The 17,912-nt window shown below is 30.3% G+C and overlaps 1 protein-coding gene across 1 annotated transcript in view; it reads right to left on the reverse strand.

Moving 5' to 3' along the window:
* Nucleotides 1–17,749, reverse strand: part of Rpn2 (Regulatory particle non-ATPase 2) — a 440,957-nt gene extending 423,208 nt beyond the window's left edge. The window contains exons 1-10 of the mRNA XM_014423988.3: nt 17,592–17,749; nt 17,215–17,332; nt 16,947–17,116; nt 16,658–16,860; nt 16,362–16,574; nt 15,999–16,211; nt 15,319–15,416; nt 12,586–12,714; nt 12,136–12,388; nt 9,187–9,375 (exon numbers count right to left, since the gene is read on the reverse strand). Coding sequence (XP_014279474.1) covers nt 9,187–9,375; nt 12,136–12,388; nt 12,586–12,714; nt 15,319–15,416; nt 15,999–16,211; nt 16,362–16,574; nt 16,658–16,860; nt 16,947–17,116; nt 17,215–17,332; nt 17,592–17,610 — 1,605 coding nt within the window. The 5' untranslated portion in view covers nt 17,611–17,749. The remainder of the gene's footprint in view (nt 1–9,186; nt 9,376–12,135; nt 12,389–12,585; nt 12,715–15,318; nt 15,417–15,998; nt 16,212–16,361; nt 16,575–16,657; nt 16,861–16,946; nt 17,117–17,214; nt 17,333–17,591) is intronic.
* Nucleotides 17,750–17,912: the final 163 nt, after the last annotated feature.

A 17,912-nucleotide genomic window follows, 5' to 3' on the forward strand; every position in this document is an offset into this window, starting at 1 on the left:
AAAGAGACTAGCTTAAAAACGAAAAGTCTTAAGAAACTGAAATTACATATTTAATGAAAGTATGTCTGGGGGATCTGGGCAACTTTTTCGATTAAATCGACCAACCGGAAGTGTCACTTCATTGAAACGATTTTTATAAAAATTGCTCTAAGAACTATTTTGATCAAACAGGCCACATAAATATGGAACTAAACGCTCTTTAACATCAGCTAGGTCTTATCCTAATTGAAATATTTTGACCTGGCTTGAAAATAAATAAATATAAAATAGAATTTTATGAATAAATAAAAGAGAAAGGAAGAAAAATAGAATTATCTAATTCGTACAGAAAAAGCCAAGACCTCCCGTATTTGCCGCACTTTATCGATTGCATTACTTCATTGTATTTTGTTAAACTGATGTATTCTTGGCAGGAAAAATATTTGTTGACAATTTTCGCCTTCCTTATTCTTTTCTTTTCTTTTTTTTTTTGAAAATTTGAAATTTAACCCACCAATCTACATAAAAAGAATATTATAAGAATTCCAAACCAGGTTAATTGTAACAACAACGTGCTGAACATTAAACTGTATATTGATAAATGGTTGAAGATAATAGTAGCTATCAGAAACAGAGCCAAACCTTATTTGATTAACCAACTACTCAACTGCCAAATCAAAAATCGAAAACAATAAAATTTATATAAAGAAGGTTACATTTTCTATTTAATAAGAAGATAGCAGCCTGACAATAAGCCAGAGAGAGTTATAGGTAAGGAGTGATATAAAGAAGACTGAGACGGTAAGGTGCGATCTGTCAGGCAGTAAACCCCACACCCAGTCCCTTCCTAATAGAGCCGTACCGCCGGGATTTACTCCGTTTCTCCGGTTCATAGTTTTATTTCGATACAAACCACTCTGTCATCCAATATCTCCACCGACTTATTGCACCAAAATTGTCACTGAAGTATTAAAAAGACCGATACGTTATTAAGAATACAATACCTAAAATGTTTGGTAAGCAGATAATTCAAGTAGTCCTGCGAAGTATGTTTTCTATAGATGGGAAAAAGGGCAAGATACTAGAAAATATTAATTCAAAAACTAAATTTAACGCTTGTGTTTCTCTGATAAAAATTTTATATTTCTAGCGATTATAAATAGATGAGACTTCCCCATAAAAAAAATTAAAATAATCTGGTAAGGAATGCACAAAACACCAATTTCTACTTACCAATCGAAAATTTCAAACGATAAATTTAAATTTTTTCGTTGCCATGAAAATCGTATTTTAAGGTTTCTCGAGATGCGAATAATCACAAAAAAAAAATTTGTCAGTATATTTGTTTTCTAAGTGACTACTATGCGGTGCCACGTCTGACTCGAAGTTGCTATGTGAACGCATAATATTCTCGGCCTTTGAGTGACTGAAACCTATGTTTAAGCGTGAACCATACACGACCAGCCAATTTTATTCTCATTTTTAACAAGTCATATCAGATTCAGCAATCTTAAAGCCTCCTGATCACCGAGTATTAAACAAGTCGGTTAATTAAAAATAAAATGTCGTTACCATATGGAACCCTATCTTTTTTTTTTTAATATTTATTTATTGCTATTTACAACTGTACATTATAATACATTTAGTAAATCTGATCGAAGTTAAATTGGAGTGTTACAGGCGTGTAGAGAAACTACCCATTGGTAGCACTCTAATGACATTTTACATTAGCTGGTCTCGTGGCCATCTTTTTTTCAGGCGCCTCGGAGGATTGTCTGGAATGGAAGAGGATGCAAGATTAGAAACTAGGGGGTTTGAGTGGTTAGAGAGTTTATAATGGGAGGAGTGATATCTGGTTCGGGCTAGATCCGTTACATAGGGAATATTAAGGTCTTTATGTATGATTTTATTTGTGACAATGTAAGGAGCATTGAGGATTTTACGAAGGATTTTGGATTGTAAGGATTGAATACGAGAGGAATTCGAAGGTTTAGTGGAGCCCCAAAGCTCAACTCCATATGTAAAGATTGGCCTTATTACAATCATGTAGATCAGTCTTTTGTAATGTGTTGGAAGTTTAGACCGTTTGTCTAGTAAGTGCTGTAATAGTCGAAGTGCAGTTTTCTGTCTTTTCAGTCTGGTGTGAGGATTCCGGGTTAATCGCTTATCCAAATGTAATAACCCTATCTTGAATTCCAAACATTTGACTCCAGATAATTAACGAAAACACCGTGATTACGGCCTGAAAATTGGATGGCTTTAGTTATTTCGTAATGTTTATCAATCTTGGTAATTTGAATTTCCGACTTTTTGGAGAGTAAAATGAGGTTGAGCGAAGTAGCTATATTCATAGATGCTCAGTACTTGGTTGAAGAATTTGATATAAATAATATACATGTTTAGATATTTATAAAAGCTCCTAGTTTTCAACATTCGAGAAGAATTGCAGGGATGGGTAGAGCTAAATAAGGATTAGTTCCACAAACAATTCATAATAATGATAATATTTTCAATGCAATTATCAGAAATAATACAAAAATAATATATTTATTGAATCTTAATTAAAAAATTCGGAGTACAATAAAAAATATACACTTTCTATTTGGGCAAAAACATAACTCAATTTAAATTTTTAATTTAAAAATACATTGCTATAATTCTATAAATAATAGATATTAGTGAGGTATTTTGAATCAACTTTGTAACAAAATTAAACATTTAACAGATTAAAACTAATACAAAGTTCCTAAAGATTTCCATCGACTTTGCGGACTTCATCGAACTTTTAACCTGACTTTATTCCGGCCGAAGAGCTTTTTCAATGCCCTTTATAAAATTTTAACTAAGCACATTTAATGAAGTTTAAATTTAAAATCAATGCAACAAAATAAGTTATAATAAATAACGCCTAAAATTAAAATTTTAAAAAATCGGCGATCAAGACGAAGATAACGTTTAGAACAAATGAGGACTCTCACTTGTGCAAAATTTACTGCCTTTTTCAGACTTATACCCAAAATGTCCCCGCCTATAAAAATTGTACGTAATTCCCGGTTGCTTAACATCTTAATTTATTTATTTATTTTTTTTTTGTTTCTTAACAAACATTTAACAATGTATGTATGTCATATTAAATCTTATAATTATAATCAATTAGAGAGGGAAGTAGATTCGAAGAAAAAATATCCCACATACAGAAATAAAAAATGCATTTTTGTTATAGTGTTTTTATTGAAATAAGCATATACAGTAACTGTTGAGAGGTTCTGTACTAGCGAAAGGGCAAGTGGAAAAACTAAGTCTCCAATATTCACAGAATAATAGAAAGTTGATACTACTAGTTAAAACAGCAATAAAATGTACACGCGAAATAACTGTAAAGATAAATAAGACATAATTTCCTCATGAGTACTTAAAACAAAGTAAAGACTACGTGAACCTATTAGACTCGAAACGGTGAGATTAGTGAAGGGAGTCCTCATGTTTAAAATGAAATGGGGGCACACGTCAGTTAAAATTTGAGCTGTCTAGGAACGGACTAATCCCGATCGAAGAGGCCGTATCTCATGTCCAATTGGCCCCTCGTATCCTCTTTCAATACCGACAGGATACACCTTGCCAGGCTCAACCGGACCTTAAATACTTTTCCCCGTAATAGCGAACCGAAACAAAGACCTTTAATACAGTTGAGGCAATAACCAACAGCGAACCACAAGGTGAAACAATGCTTTAAAGTAATTAAAATATGAAAGATTAAACAAAAAAGCTGGTTTGGTGCGCACATCACTTTCGCTTACCGCCTTGAACTCGACCTTTGACTTGAAATTAATTTTTACACGGTTCAAAACACTGAAGTTTTTATTGTGGCAATACTTCTCTGTATTATGTTTCCACATATAAAAGAAAGTAAAAATAAGGCATTTGTCATAAGATCCATGAAAACATTTAAATATTTAGGAAGGAATGTACAAGGCTGAGAAAGACCAAGAAAAATCAAAAGTCTTCTAGGCTCTGATAGAATCTTAGAATATGAGACATCCACCACCAAATGTCCATCCGTTTTGAATTTCATAAGAAATTCGAAAAGGTTCGACATGGAGGAATAATGGCTAATATAAGAATTATTCCATTGGTCTTCCTTAGGTTTAGTGAAAAGAACGAGGTCTAGTTTTTTCTGCACAAAGTTTCACGGTTTTGTCGTTTTGGCCAAAATATTGACTATTTGTTTAATTAAAGGGTAATGTTTGAATTAAATATCTCACGACATCTGATCATCAAACAATTATCTGAGGCGCTAGCTCAAAAATCAGAATGTGCCTACAAACGGACAAGGCGAATCCATTACTCTCGTGGTAAGATCGATTAGGTTAGTTCATATATGAAAACGGAACTATATTGTTTCAGTAAACTAATTAAGTTCTAAGGAGAGATTATATGGTACAAACTTGGAACTTTAGTCACTGCTTTACTCCCTGTTCATATTAAATCGTTAATTCTTTAGAGCGTTTAAATCCTAAACCTTTTTGATTACAATGCTCCTGCAGGAAGGAAAACATATACGTTGGTAAAATTCTTAGTGGAGGGGGACATAATGGTACAGAACTGTTGTCGGCGCTGGACTATACTTGAAGGGACGAGATAAAGGCACCAACTCCCTTGTTCCTTCCAGGGTAATTAATCATCCTCAACGCTTCCGTCGCCCTATCTACGAATAATATGTGACGCCTACGCATTTTTAAAAATAATTAATCAGGAACTAGAACAACAATTAGGAAAGAGTAATTCCGGGAAGTGTTACAAATCAACCCTTAGTTCTACGAATCAAATCTATACAACTCCATTCCTTGTGACATTTCTCCAATTAAAAGTAAGAACATTAAAGGCTCTTTATTCAAGGCAAAAATATCGTAGACAATGTCATATCATACCATCGTTTCTCCTTCCACAAGGACGTCCTAATCCAGGGCTATTAAATTTGAAGAACACCGATTTTTCATTGAACACATTTGATACTATTCCAAAAAGTTTTTTTATGATCCTAGGTCACTAAGTCGACCAACTTTGATTGGAATTAGGAAACATAATTCTTACACGTATGTCATTTTTCCTGACTTCAGAAAACATTAGAGCCCAATAAGAAGAAATTCAAACTCGGTGTTTGATCGTAATCTCGCCAAAGAGACGCAACAAAAGAAATGCTAAACGTACCAGTTAAAACTTGTTTACATGTCATTATATTCAGAAACCTGTCAAGTTAAATCTCATCTTCAATCTTTCAGAAATCATTCGCTACATTAAAAAAAAACAAAAAAAACCCTATCATTAATGCAAATAAAGAAAACAGGGAATTTCAATTGAATTTCCTAATATTTTAAGATTTGTCTATCGCTTCGCAGCCAATCAACTAATAAAATAAAATTCTCATCAGTAAATAAATTTAAAATGAGATATGAAATCATACTACTACAAATTCCTAAAAACACATAAGAACGCATTTCGTATAATTAATTTATACTGTGCAGTATTATATAAGTAAAGCAAATTTCCAAAAAAAGTAATGATGTAAAAGAAATCCAATTTCTAATTACATAGATTAACGATGTAGCAAATGTAGAACGGAGTCACTTCTCAGAATATAAGTAAAGTACAAAATATCTTTGTTTTTTAACAAATTTCAAAATTAAATTTGATAAAAATCTGTGTGGTAAATTAAAATAAAGATGGGATTCATTATCTTTAAAAGAATCAAGTGATTTAGATAGTTTTGTTAAAGTAAAAAAAGGATTTAAGAAATCAGATCAAAACAGGTGTTGTCCTGTAGCATGATTTTGGAGGCTTCTGGCAACCAAGTTTTGAGACAACCTAAGCTGATAACTGAAAATTTGAGGATGAGTGTGATGAGTTTGTTAAATATAATAATACAATGTCATTATTAATTGTGTTGTTACATAATCAATGCAGTTTGTTGAGCCATTATATAGTTATAATTAGAAACAAAAACCCCCAACTCCAATAGAAGGGACCCCTGGGGCTGAGACCTCAGGCATTTTCCATCCTGCCACCTGCTATTACACCACTAGTGTTGATTGATATGGAAGGTAAAATTATTTTCTTTGAATATATACTTTCTCCTTCTGCTGATATGACAGGGATAAGGCTAGTCCAAGAACTGCTCAACTGGATACCACTTCATGAGTAACAGAGACCCTGGTAAGCAGAAACCGCTTCACTATTGTTATCTCTCTAAACCTTTATACAACATTTTTGATGTTTTTATAAACTTTTGGCTAATCTTTCATAATTCATTCTAATAACTTCTGCTCTAGCCATTTCAGCCTTTGAATCTTTATACATATGAGGAAACCTTTTACAACTGATAAAGTTTGTGATCCTTACTTCATTGCCACTAACAATTAACACACATAGAAACTGAAATAATATGCCTCAAAATGATTGTTTCAAATTAATCTAATAGACTGTAGCTAAATTTGAAAGGTTATGTTTCTCCAGGATATTTTACCATTTTTCTTTACAAGTTCATAGTACAGCATGAGTTAGTAGAATGGATTGAAAGTAAGGTTTTATATTACGTTGAAATGGAAAAATAAGCAAGATTTCCAGCGGTAATAATTGTACTGTTCATTCTTTCTTCCTGGCCTCATTAATTACAGAGTTGAAATACTGAAAGCTACTAACTGCTTCAAAAGCAGAAACCTACAGCTAAGGGTTTTAGCCAGTGAGTTTGCTGTTCGCTTCCTTGATGTCAGATCTTTGCTCTTTTCCCTATTAATATATGTAGATTAATTTCTGCCTCTATTTCCATCATTTCAAAAAACATCATAAAACTTTGATTTTAGAATGACCATTACCATTACACCATTTGGATAAGTCAGGATTTGCACCTTCTAAATAAATATCATCTCTTTTAGAATCAGTCCAAACCAACTAAGACATTATTTGCAGAGTAACATTGGGCAGGAACATCAGATCAGATCTTTCTTAAACTAGATTTTACTCCAAAAACCTCTGATTCTCCGCAACATTGAATTCAGGAGATGGTAATCTCCTTTATATAAAAATAAATATCATCCATGTATACCAAATCTTTATCTGCTCAGAATCTACCTCAGATAGAAGGTTTAATAAACTTATTTAAATTAAATTAGACCAGAAACTGTCTTTAAAGTCTCTAAGTTAGCTAGATCCTAGAGAGAAAAGTGTTAAGATTAATACTGTATTCATGGTTTCAGGGAGAAAAGTTTCTTAATCATTGCTAAATATTATTAGTTCATCTGATATATTTCATCCCTCCAGGAATAGTCCGTTCTACGCATATTTGAACTAAATGTTCTTGAATCACTCTGTGCAGAACAATTGTAACTAAGTGGCTTGATTAGAGGTTTCTCTATATCTTCTGCATAGGACAAAACAACTTCCAAGTCATCATCAAATGATAATTTTACTTGGTCCTTCTGGTATTCCACAGATAAGAGCATCCAGCAAGTTTTAAAAATGTTGCTCCCACATCCTATTTTACCACTGTCATCTATGGTGGTTCCCTACATGGCTAAATATAATCATAAGATTTATCATTTTGTAGAAGAAAAACAATTTTCCCTTACTTTATTTTCAACCTTTTTATACTTTAATATTGTCAATTTGTTTAATTATATTTAAGAAATTTCCATTCATCAGAAAAAAGTAAAGTAGTAAAACGTACTTGCATAATAATGTCAAGGCAAGTGCCCATGTTTATTTTTAGTTATAAATAAAGTGAATGAATAACATAATGATAGCATGCAGCAATTAACTATTTCAATAGATTTTTATGTAAACAATAAATACATATATTGAAATATAATAAGAAAAAATATATAAGAAAGAAATTGCAATAAAAAACAGATGATTATGTAATAAATAAGCAACAAAGAGAAAATATACCCAATAAAAGGTTCAAAACAAATATCATTAATATTTCTTGCTGGTTAGCCTGTTTTATTTAAAGGGCAAGCGATTTATTTCAATTTGAAAGATTATTGAAAAACAAATAAACAGTTATTCATTACGGAGGGTGGCTAAAGATAAATGATGGGGGTTGGCCAACCTGCTTGGCTGCCCTTCTGAGGATAATTAAAGTGTATTCAGTTTCCAATCCCTCAGGTTAAGAAAACAGAATTATCTTGGCTTTATTTGAACTCCTAAGAATGATAAATTAACCTAAAGAATCAGTAGTATTATCTAGATGAAATTGAATCCTTTTGTACTATAATTAAAAAGAAATGTATAACATTTTCTTATAAATAAATTTCTTATAATAAGTAAGCTAAAATTATAATTAAATATGAGATTACAACAACATAAATCAAAATCAAATCAAATAAATCCAAATAGTTGAATTAACCATAATAATTTATATCTTATTTTGTAATTTTACTTTTATAACTATTCATTAACTTATATCATATCAATATTATGGCAATGTATATTCATAATTAGTAATAATATATCAAATTTCTTAGCCTGATATAGCCTGGAAATAGTTTTAAGAAAACTGATTACTTAATAAATAACCTTAAACCTTAGATAGGTTTAATATATATTTTTAGAAAATGTAGACATTTAGACATGTTTTGTTAAAATTTAAAAAATTAAACTGTAGGAACAGGAAAAACAAATCTCAAAACACTGATATTCTTACAATAAATCCTAATGAAATCATATTTTTATCATTTAAAAGAAGTTATTAATCTTTAAATGAAAGTTAAAAAGGAAAAAGTATAGCACACTTAATGGATCGTAGTTATGTTAATGTCTAATGTGATGAATGATATATCATTATTTAAGAACATTAATGGCTGTCATAATAAGAATAGGTGGAAATGACTCTTATCCAAACTTTGTTATATTATGTACACTGTAATTAATAAACTAAAATGTTTAAAAAAATAACAATATTAAAACAATAATGCTATACTGTTTAAACGAGAAATCTTAGGGGTATGAGGAATAAAATCTTCATGGTATAGAAATTATCAAGGTTATGAAGAAAATAAGATTTTCTGGTAATTAAGTATTAGTCCTTCCTACAGCTGTGGGTAGTGAACAACAATATAATCTTCTTTTTGTTAGGTTATGGCCCAAAACTTTCAGATAGTCTAATACTTAAGTTTAATTTTCTTTATACATATATTAGCATTAAATACTTACAGCAACCATGTCCTGAACCGCCAAAGATGATTTAGAAGCAAGCATCACCATTCCCATGGCAATAGCAGCTGCTTCACCAGTGACAGCATCATCTTGATATAGGTTCATTTTTAACTGTTCATATATGTTCATTTTATGAGTACCCATTGCAGCCAGTCCTAGACCAAGACAACCTCCATGGCGTACCATCTGCAAAGGAAAAATACAATCAATATAGACCTTTGATATATATGTGGGAGGAGTTGGATAAAAACAGAGTAGCAAAGAATACTGAAGTCATAATCCAGAAATTGGCATGCAAAAAGTTCAATTATTAAACTTTTTTAAAAGACAATAACACTAAGTCCTAAAAGGATAAACTATCTTTTACTCTGCACTATCAGAGAATCAGAGAACTCTTCTGCTCCCATTAATTGAAGAGGCATCAATAAACTAGGAATTTTATTCTTATTAATTATATTATGACTAACAATTAATTATTCTTATTAAAGAATGGCATTATCAAAATTTGATACAGATTAGCTCCACTTCAAAAGATTCTTGTACGATAATAATTGTGCCCACAAGAGACCTAACAATTCTTCTGGTTAACACCTGGTAATACATTCTGAATGTTGATGGTATGCCAGCAACATATAAACTAAATAAAGGGTCATTAAGATTAATAAGGAACAGTTAAAACTCACTAACTTGAAGCTCAAAAAGCTAAAAAACAATATTTTGAAGTCAACTCTGTTCTCCAATTTATTTATAGATACAACTGACCTCCTTAACTTGAAAACGAGACTCAATACCTCAAAATGAAAACAATTACAGGTCAAATCCTTTGGCTCAATAATTTGAACCAGGAGTGTCTGAGGACTACAATTTCCACAAATTGATTTCTTGATAAGAGGACGCCTCGTTTTTAAATTGAAAGGTTACTGATATATTTACAATACAGAGTCAGACCATTACAGTTAATTTACTAGTTAGTGAGCTTCTCACACTTTTAACAGTGCCAATGAAACAAACGAAATGTTTAAAATTTTTTATTCTAATACTTATATCTTAAATATAACTCCACACCTAGAAATTAATTTTCAGTAAACTCAAAAAATTCAATGAATCGAAAATTCAATAGTCCACAGTGAAATTGATTTCTCTTCAACTTTATATCAGAATGATTACTAATTCGTGACTTGAGATATTCGGGTAACCTGGTGGAAATCTGAGTAAATATATGATATATCCTCCATGCTTTTAAGGCTCACCAGTATTTAATTGTTAAAAAAAATAAATAAAATTATGAAAATGATTAATTTAATTAAACTTTTATATGTTAGAATATTTTTTTGATAGTAACAGTTGGTTAACTTAATATGGATTTTTCCTTAGGAATAAAAGTGGGCTTATAATAAAATTGTCATCAACCTAAACAAAACAAATTTAAAAAAATTATGACGGCAGTCAAAACTAAAATGAATATGGTCAGGGTGCGGTCAAGAAAAACTCAAATAGTAGAAATATACTAATTTAATGAGCCAACGTTTCGCCCCACGTTGCAGGGCTTCTTCAGGGCTATTTTGACGGCAGTCAAAACTAAAATCACTTAAAAAAATTATATTTGTGTCGTTCGGGGCTTTTTTTTTTTAGATTTGGTTCAAAGCCACAGGTCATCAAATTATGATTCTCAAAACTCTTCATCTTTGGTATCAAAATGGCAACCCCATAAGGATTAAATATTTCCAAATATTAGTTATTCATGAAGATAGAGGAAAAATACCAAATGTTTTGGAGTCATAATTCCAAAGCCAATACAAATCCAAATATTATCTCTTGATTGTATTGCTTCTTTTTTCTAAACCTAATTTTATGTTGCTTTTTCCCCATCTATAAATATTGTTGCAAAACGGAAAGTCCTTCGTATATTCACAGGAGCGATCTTGGACCAATTAATACATGGAAGAGAAGATCGAACAAAGAATTTCAGAAACTGGTCAGTCAATATGTCATGAAATGAAGATAATCAGATTAAGACGGGCAGAAAATGTGGCTCGAAGCAACCCATTAGGATTCCTCTACACAACAATGAAGTTGTGTATAGTTCACAAGAGAAAACATGGAAGGCCAAAAACCAGATGGACAGACAAGATACAATCAGAAGACAGAATTACCAAAGATACAAAAGAGCAACAACCAGAAAACTGAAAAGTAGTAGCCCAAGACAGGCAAGCGTGGAGAAGGCTGATTAGGGCAACTAAAGATCTGCACAAATCTGTATAGCCAACCAAAAAAAAAAAACATCAAAAGAGTAGATTTTACATGAATTCATATAAGATTATTTAAGAATTGTGTAAAAAAGACAAGGCCAACAGTTTACTAAACTGATGAAAATGGAACTCAAGAGGGAAAAAATAGCAAGAAGGTAGAAATAGACCTAAATTCTTATCTAAACAAGCATGAAGGGTTTAGAGAACAAGTAATAGTAGAACAAGTGTTAGTGATCTTGCAGGATTCCAAGGAGCCAGTTAGTTCAGCAATGACTTCCAAACTTTATATATTTTATCACCTAAGGATCAACAAAAATTAATGAATTTATAAAAATCTTATTATAATTCACATTATTAGTAAATAGGGGATTAAAGAGAAAATTATTCAGGATTTTGGTTTTTTCCTAGTTCAATCTCTTGGATAGAATATGATGGACAACTAAAATTTAATGAAAGAGCTCCTAATAGCCAAGAATGTTAAAGGGTTTCCTTAAGCATTCTCTAGTCAAACACAGCAGCAGTTAGAATCCAACCTGAGAGGTGGGAGAGGGCCCTAAAATAAATTAAAGCTTAATAAAAATTTTACTTTTTTATTTTAAGATTTTTTTTATTAATACCAAAAGTCTGCAATTATTTCCAAACATAAAAGCAATAAAAATGACAAAATCAATAATGAAAATAAGTAAAAACTTCTTACTTCATTCTGAGCATCTTTTAACTGTCCAAGGAGATAGTCTATTATAGCTGCACCGTGGTTTGCATGAATTAGACCAAGAGCATAGAGGCCACCACCTTCTGAGTAGCCAGAAGAAGGACCAGGCTCACTTGGTAAGTATGTTGACATAAGTGCAAGAGCTTGGCTTTCGTGGCCTCGATGGATCACACCTAATGATGCAGTAGCAACCAACTTTGCCCAATTGGTAGCTCTTGCCAACCAATCCAAATTATCTCTGCAATATGATTAAAATGGAATTAGCTAAGGCAACAATTTTTCCCACACTAATAAAAATATTAGCAACAAAAACAAATAACACAACAATGGTTTTTTATAAGTTGTTTAGTTTGACATACCAACAAGCAATTAATATGAATACATTATTGAAGATTCAAACCAAGTAAATACAAATTTACAAAACTCATAAATTACCTAAGAAATTGATCTGAAGTAGTTCCACTGTGCATAAAGGCATTGGCTATCACGGTTGCTGTATGACAAATAGAAACTCTTATAGCATCCTTTGTATTTTTAAGAATAAGCATGTCGGTATGATTCGATCTGAAAGAAAAATGTAAACAAAAACATTAATTATTCAATTTCAATTTTTTGTTTTTTCAAAGCACCAATCAAATAAAATTATTTTACTTAAACCAAAGAATTTCTCATCAGTGTTTTGATTATTCTACAAAAGTATTGATTCAAATTAATAATAATGTAAAGTTGAAGAGTTGGTTTATTTGAAAGTAATAATTTTTGGAGTTACCAGTCTTAAATGAAATTTATTTTTTTGCAGTCCTTTTATTGGGGAAGGCTTTAGGCTTTAAAATATCATGCTATGACATAGTCGAACAATAGCCATCAACAACAATTACTCTGGAAAACTGTAGGCAATTTAAAATACCAACTTCCGTTAAGCTATCATTTGCAGGCACTAAAAAAATGTGCAGCAAAAGAACATTTAACCATATTAGTAATCATCCCAAGAGAGGCTGTATTTCCCATGGACAATCATCCTTATACTGCCTAATCTAGATTACTTCTTAGAAATCAATATTTACTTAAACCACAGAGAGAAAGAACTAAAAAGCATTGTTTATGCTGAAGTACTTTAAGATTTCACTATAGTTCAAAATATATGTGTCAAAACGTTTGTTAATACAAAGCCAGGACTCAAGATCAATTTATTTTTAGTATTTGGTCCTTTCATTTTTCCTCAAAAATTTTGGATTTTATATAGTTCATCAGAAGCACATGTTCAAATTAACACCATGTATCATCACATCAGTATGGGTAGCCCAAATTTAATACAAATGGGACTCTGTAACACAACTAATTTTTAAATATTTGTTGAATTTATCAAAGTAATATATGACTTAAAATCGCAAGGGTAATTATAGCTAATTGTAAGCACTTGACTATAAAATACTATCATAGAAATGTAACTACATTAAATAATTAATTCTCCAAATTCATAATAAAAACATTTTTTTTTTTTTAAACTATAGCTTTGCTAACTTTTTTTAATGTTTTAGGAATATATCAATTATTTTATGTTTCTTTCGAGATTTTCATAAGTCCTTCATTATTGTATACTTAATGAAAACAACAAGCTACTATTGCAGCAAGCACTTTGTTGGTGGTAAGCAACTAATAAAGCATTATATTTTCCAATACTTATTTCATCATCAATTAGTTGTTCTACATGTCGCACAGCAATTATAATATGTTTATCAATAAGAACATTTTGAGGCTATCCCTTAATTACTCTTGGTACATTCATTTAAATCATTAGTATTAATAAATTCTTTTACATAAATACATTTTAATAGTTGCTAAGTTCTCTACAAGCTTACATCGTAGAGAAATTCACACATATATCACATGTTCTACCTCATTTTATACTATTCTATCATTGAACACCAACCAATTTGAATATACAGTCATATAAACACCTATACAATCAGAATTGTCAATATATGAGCACAATATTATTATTTCCCATCTGGAACAAGGAAAAACAGGTTTAAACAATGTCACGATACAACTGACATAAAATCAACAAGGTGAAAAAAGAAGGATCAATGAGATCTAATCTAGTACCCTATAATTTTTTTCCAGTTCTTTGTTGAATGAAACAACAAAGAAATACTTTGTAGGAATTTAAAGTTCTTTCAATTAGAATAGAGAATTTCATTTATAACAATTTCAGGGAAATAAAAATACCCTTAAAACTACTGTCTTTCTATTATTATCACTTAGACATTTCGGACTCACCATCCATTTTCAAATCAATATCTTATGTTGGTACACTTGTCCTTTTTTATTAAACTCTTAATTACATTATCACATTATCGTGACCTCTATACAACTATATAATAAACCCCCCTTCGTATGTTAAAAATTGCCAGGTAGGAGATAAAAAAAAAAATATATTTTCTTTCAATTATCACATGCTAAAATAAAAAAAACATACATCATCAAAACCACTTTGGCTGTTGAACTGCTAATGTTGCCTATTCCAATAAATTTGAACTAAAATTAATAGGTGATAGTTAACTGGATCAAGGTGATGTAATAAAGTAAAACAAACTAAATTATCTTGAAAAAAATTTAACAAAAATTCGGATTCAACAAAACGGCCAATGAGAAAATAAATAAATACATGTATTAAAAAAAATCAATTATTCAAATAAGCATATATTTTATCTGTTTATTTCTGAAATATTAACTTGATTCTAATAAAGCTATGATAGTGTACAGATAATAAAAATCATAACATTAAGAATATTTAAAATGAAACAAAAAAAAAATCGTCAATCTTATGACCATAAGCACATTCACATTTGAAAACATTTTACTAATAGTGATGTGAATGCTGACTGTTAATAAAATAAATACAAATTTAAAACATTTAAACAATGAAAACTACTTAACTCTATGTACCACATAAATACAAAGAAATTTAATTCTTTTTTAGACAGCCAAAATACTACATTTACATAACTATTTAAAACAGTCCTTAAAATTCAGCAATTAAAATAAAGATTAGCATAATTCTAAAATAGAGATTAGTATAAACGTGTAGAAAATTAGAAATTATTAAAAAACCATTAGACCAATAATTAGCCTAAATATTATTTTTAATAATGAATAATTAAATACCTAATAAGGAACTGCAAATGAAGTTCAATTGAGACTTCACCACTCAGAATCCTACTAAGATTTTCCATCCTTGTCTGGTACTTTTTTTCTTCTTCAGTCTATTTAATTAAAATTTAAGCATTAAATGTACCAATTTTATCAAGAGTTAAAACATGCACATTAAGCAGATACATTTACATATTTAAAGGTAAAGACCACTAAGTATTTGAATAACTAAAGAATCATTCATTTTACATTCCTGAGCTTAAATGATTTTGGCTCCCCCAGGGTTACCAACTTCATATATATTGTATATAAATATATTAACATTAATCTATAATAAAAAAAGATGGTGTATAATTATAAATCACTTCAAAATAAACTTATTTTTAAATTAGTTATCATAAAATATTAGTGATAATGATAACTACTGATAATTGGAATAATTAAGATTAAAAATATAATAATTTTTTAATGAAATAAAAACATTTTACTACCAAAACCCAAACCATAAATCAAAATTCTTAAAATAATACATGAAGGAAAACTGGTTTCTGACAAAAGGACAAAAGATTCATAATTCAAAAACTAGTTTTAAGGGGTAAAGCTGACCCTCCTTCTAACAACTGATTTGGCATTAATACAAAATAACACTACATAAAAACAAATAAATATTTAATTCCTTTTAAAAAAGTAACTACCAAAGCAGATGGATCTTTCTCTGGTAACTGTAACTCTTTTATGGGGTTTCCTATCAAGCCCTCCAGAATTGAAGATGGTTCTAATACTTTTCCCTTAGCAAGTGAAGGTATAGGAGCAGAGGCACTCAATGACTGAACAATACTTCCAATCAGTTGTTGAGTGGCAGATTCATAAATATCAAATGCTAATTGGTAGGCCATCAATGTATTTTCCTATAAACATAAAGCAAAAATAGATTGATAAGACTAGGAAATAGATAACAGCAAAAAACATTATACAACCTTAAAAGTACAAACATGGAAACTATACAGTCAAAATGATAAATAATATTGATGAAAATCTCAAATATAAATATGCTATACCTCACTCTCCTTGCAGAGCTTCTCCAGTACTTGGGCTATTGACAGAGCATCATCAAGAAATATCAGACACTGAACCATATTCACATAATCAGGGATATTCAAATTTCGATACAAGCTCACAAGACTTCTTAAAACTGTGTTTCGAAAACCACGATTTTGAAGCAAAGCCATGGAAACTTGGAAAGCGTAGAGAAGCATTCCAGGTATATCATCCTGATAACCAAAAAATTAAAATTATAAAAACAAAATCATAATAAAAAAACAAAACCAAGACTAATAATGTTTTATTAAATTACAGATTGCATGATAGATTTTTCAAAAACATCCATTCGTCTTGTTTCAAGTGCAATTCCAAGAGCTTGACGATACTGTCCTTCTTCAAGACATCTCTGAAACATTCTATCCACAATAGCTTCTAAACGGGCATCAATGGGTTGTACATCATCAGGATTTTCTAAGTTATGGATTCTGAGCGTTGTGTAATGATCAATGCATTTGGCTAAAAATTTAAATTAAATAAAGAATGACACTAAGATATAATAAAACTTAAAAGATAATTTAAAATATTTTATAATAATATCATACCTATGATTGTGTCAACATATTCAGATCTAGAATTAACATCAAATAAACGACCTGCTCCAAGAGCATATGTAAGAGAATCACTGAATGATCCTAAATGATAAAATACTTTGCTGGCAACAAGAGCTGCTAAATCATGCTGAGAAAAATTTTTGTCTTCATGTAAAACTTCACTGTAATCGATAAAAAATGAAAAGTGATTTTAGATCTACTAACAAAAATACATTTACATGTTATCACTCATTGTGCAAATAATTGACATTCAACTTACATTTTCTCAATTGCTTCAGAAATTTCAGGCCAAAATTCATCAACTATTAAATTCAACTTTTTCAATGCAAAAACCTTAAGCTCTGGCATAGGCTCTTCAAGAAGGGATATAATCCCAGCTAGAAAATAAAATAACCTAATGTAAAGGTAAATAAACAAAGCCAAAAAAATGTAAATGAGAAGAATCTATAATCTCAGCTTTAAAGTAAAATGAAAAATGTGAATATAACAAGAAAATACAATAATATCATGAAAATTAGTGAATAAAATTAAAAGAAAACAAAGCATGACTAGGTGATTTTGAAGGATGAATCAGTTTAGAAAACGTTTTATTAAATAATATGCTGTAAAACAAGAATGGAAATGTAAAATATATACCTGCGGATGTAATATTCATGATGTAAACCTATAATTTTATCGTTATGAAGACTTTGATAAAACACAAACCGAATTTAAAGGCAGTCAGGGAACGAGTGGCAACTGGTTTACAGAAATCCAACCTTCCCCTCCTCTCCAGTGTTACCAGATAACAAACTAATCGTAACCTTAAATATATAGAACCTTTATTTATCAATTAATTTTATAGTTGAGAAATTGTTGCAACTAATTATTTTACAAATGAAATATATGACAGCCGATAGAATGTTACATATAAATATATTTATGTAGCAACAACAAATAACTAAGAGGTACTAGGAA

Source organism: Halyomorpha halys, unplaced genomic scaffold (assembly GCF_000696795.3).
Source record: "Halyomorpha halys isolate HHAL.00 unplaced genomic scaffold, Hhal_1.1 Scaffold448.1, whole genome shotgun sequence".
In the NCBI taxonomy this organism is placed as follows: Eukaryota; Metazoa; Arthropoda; class Insecta; order Hemiptera; family Pentatomidae; genus Halyomorpha; species Halyomorpha halys.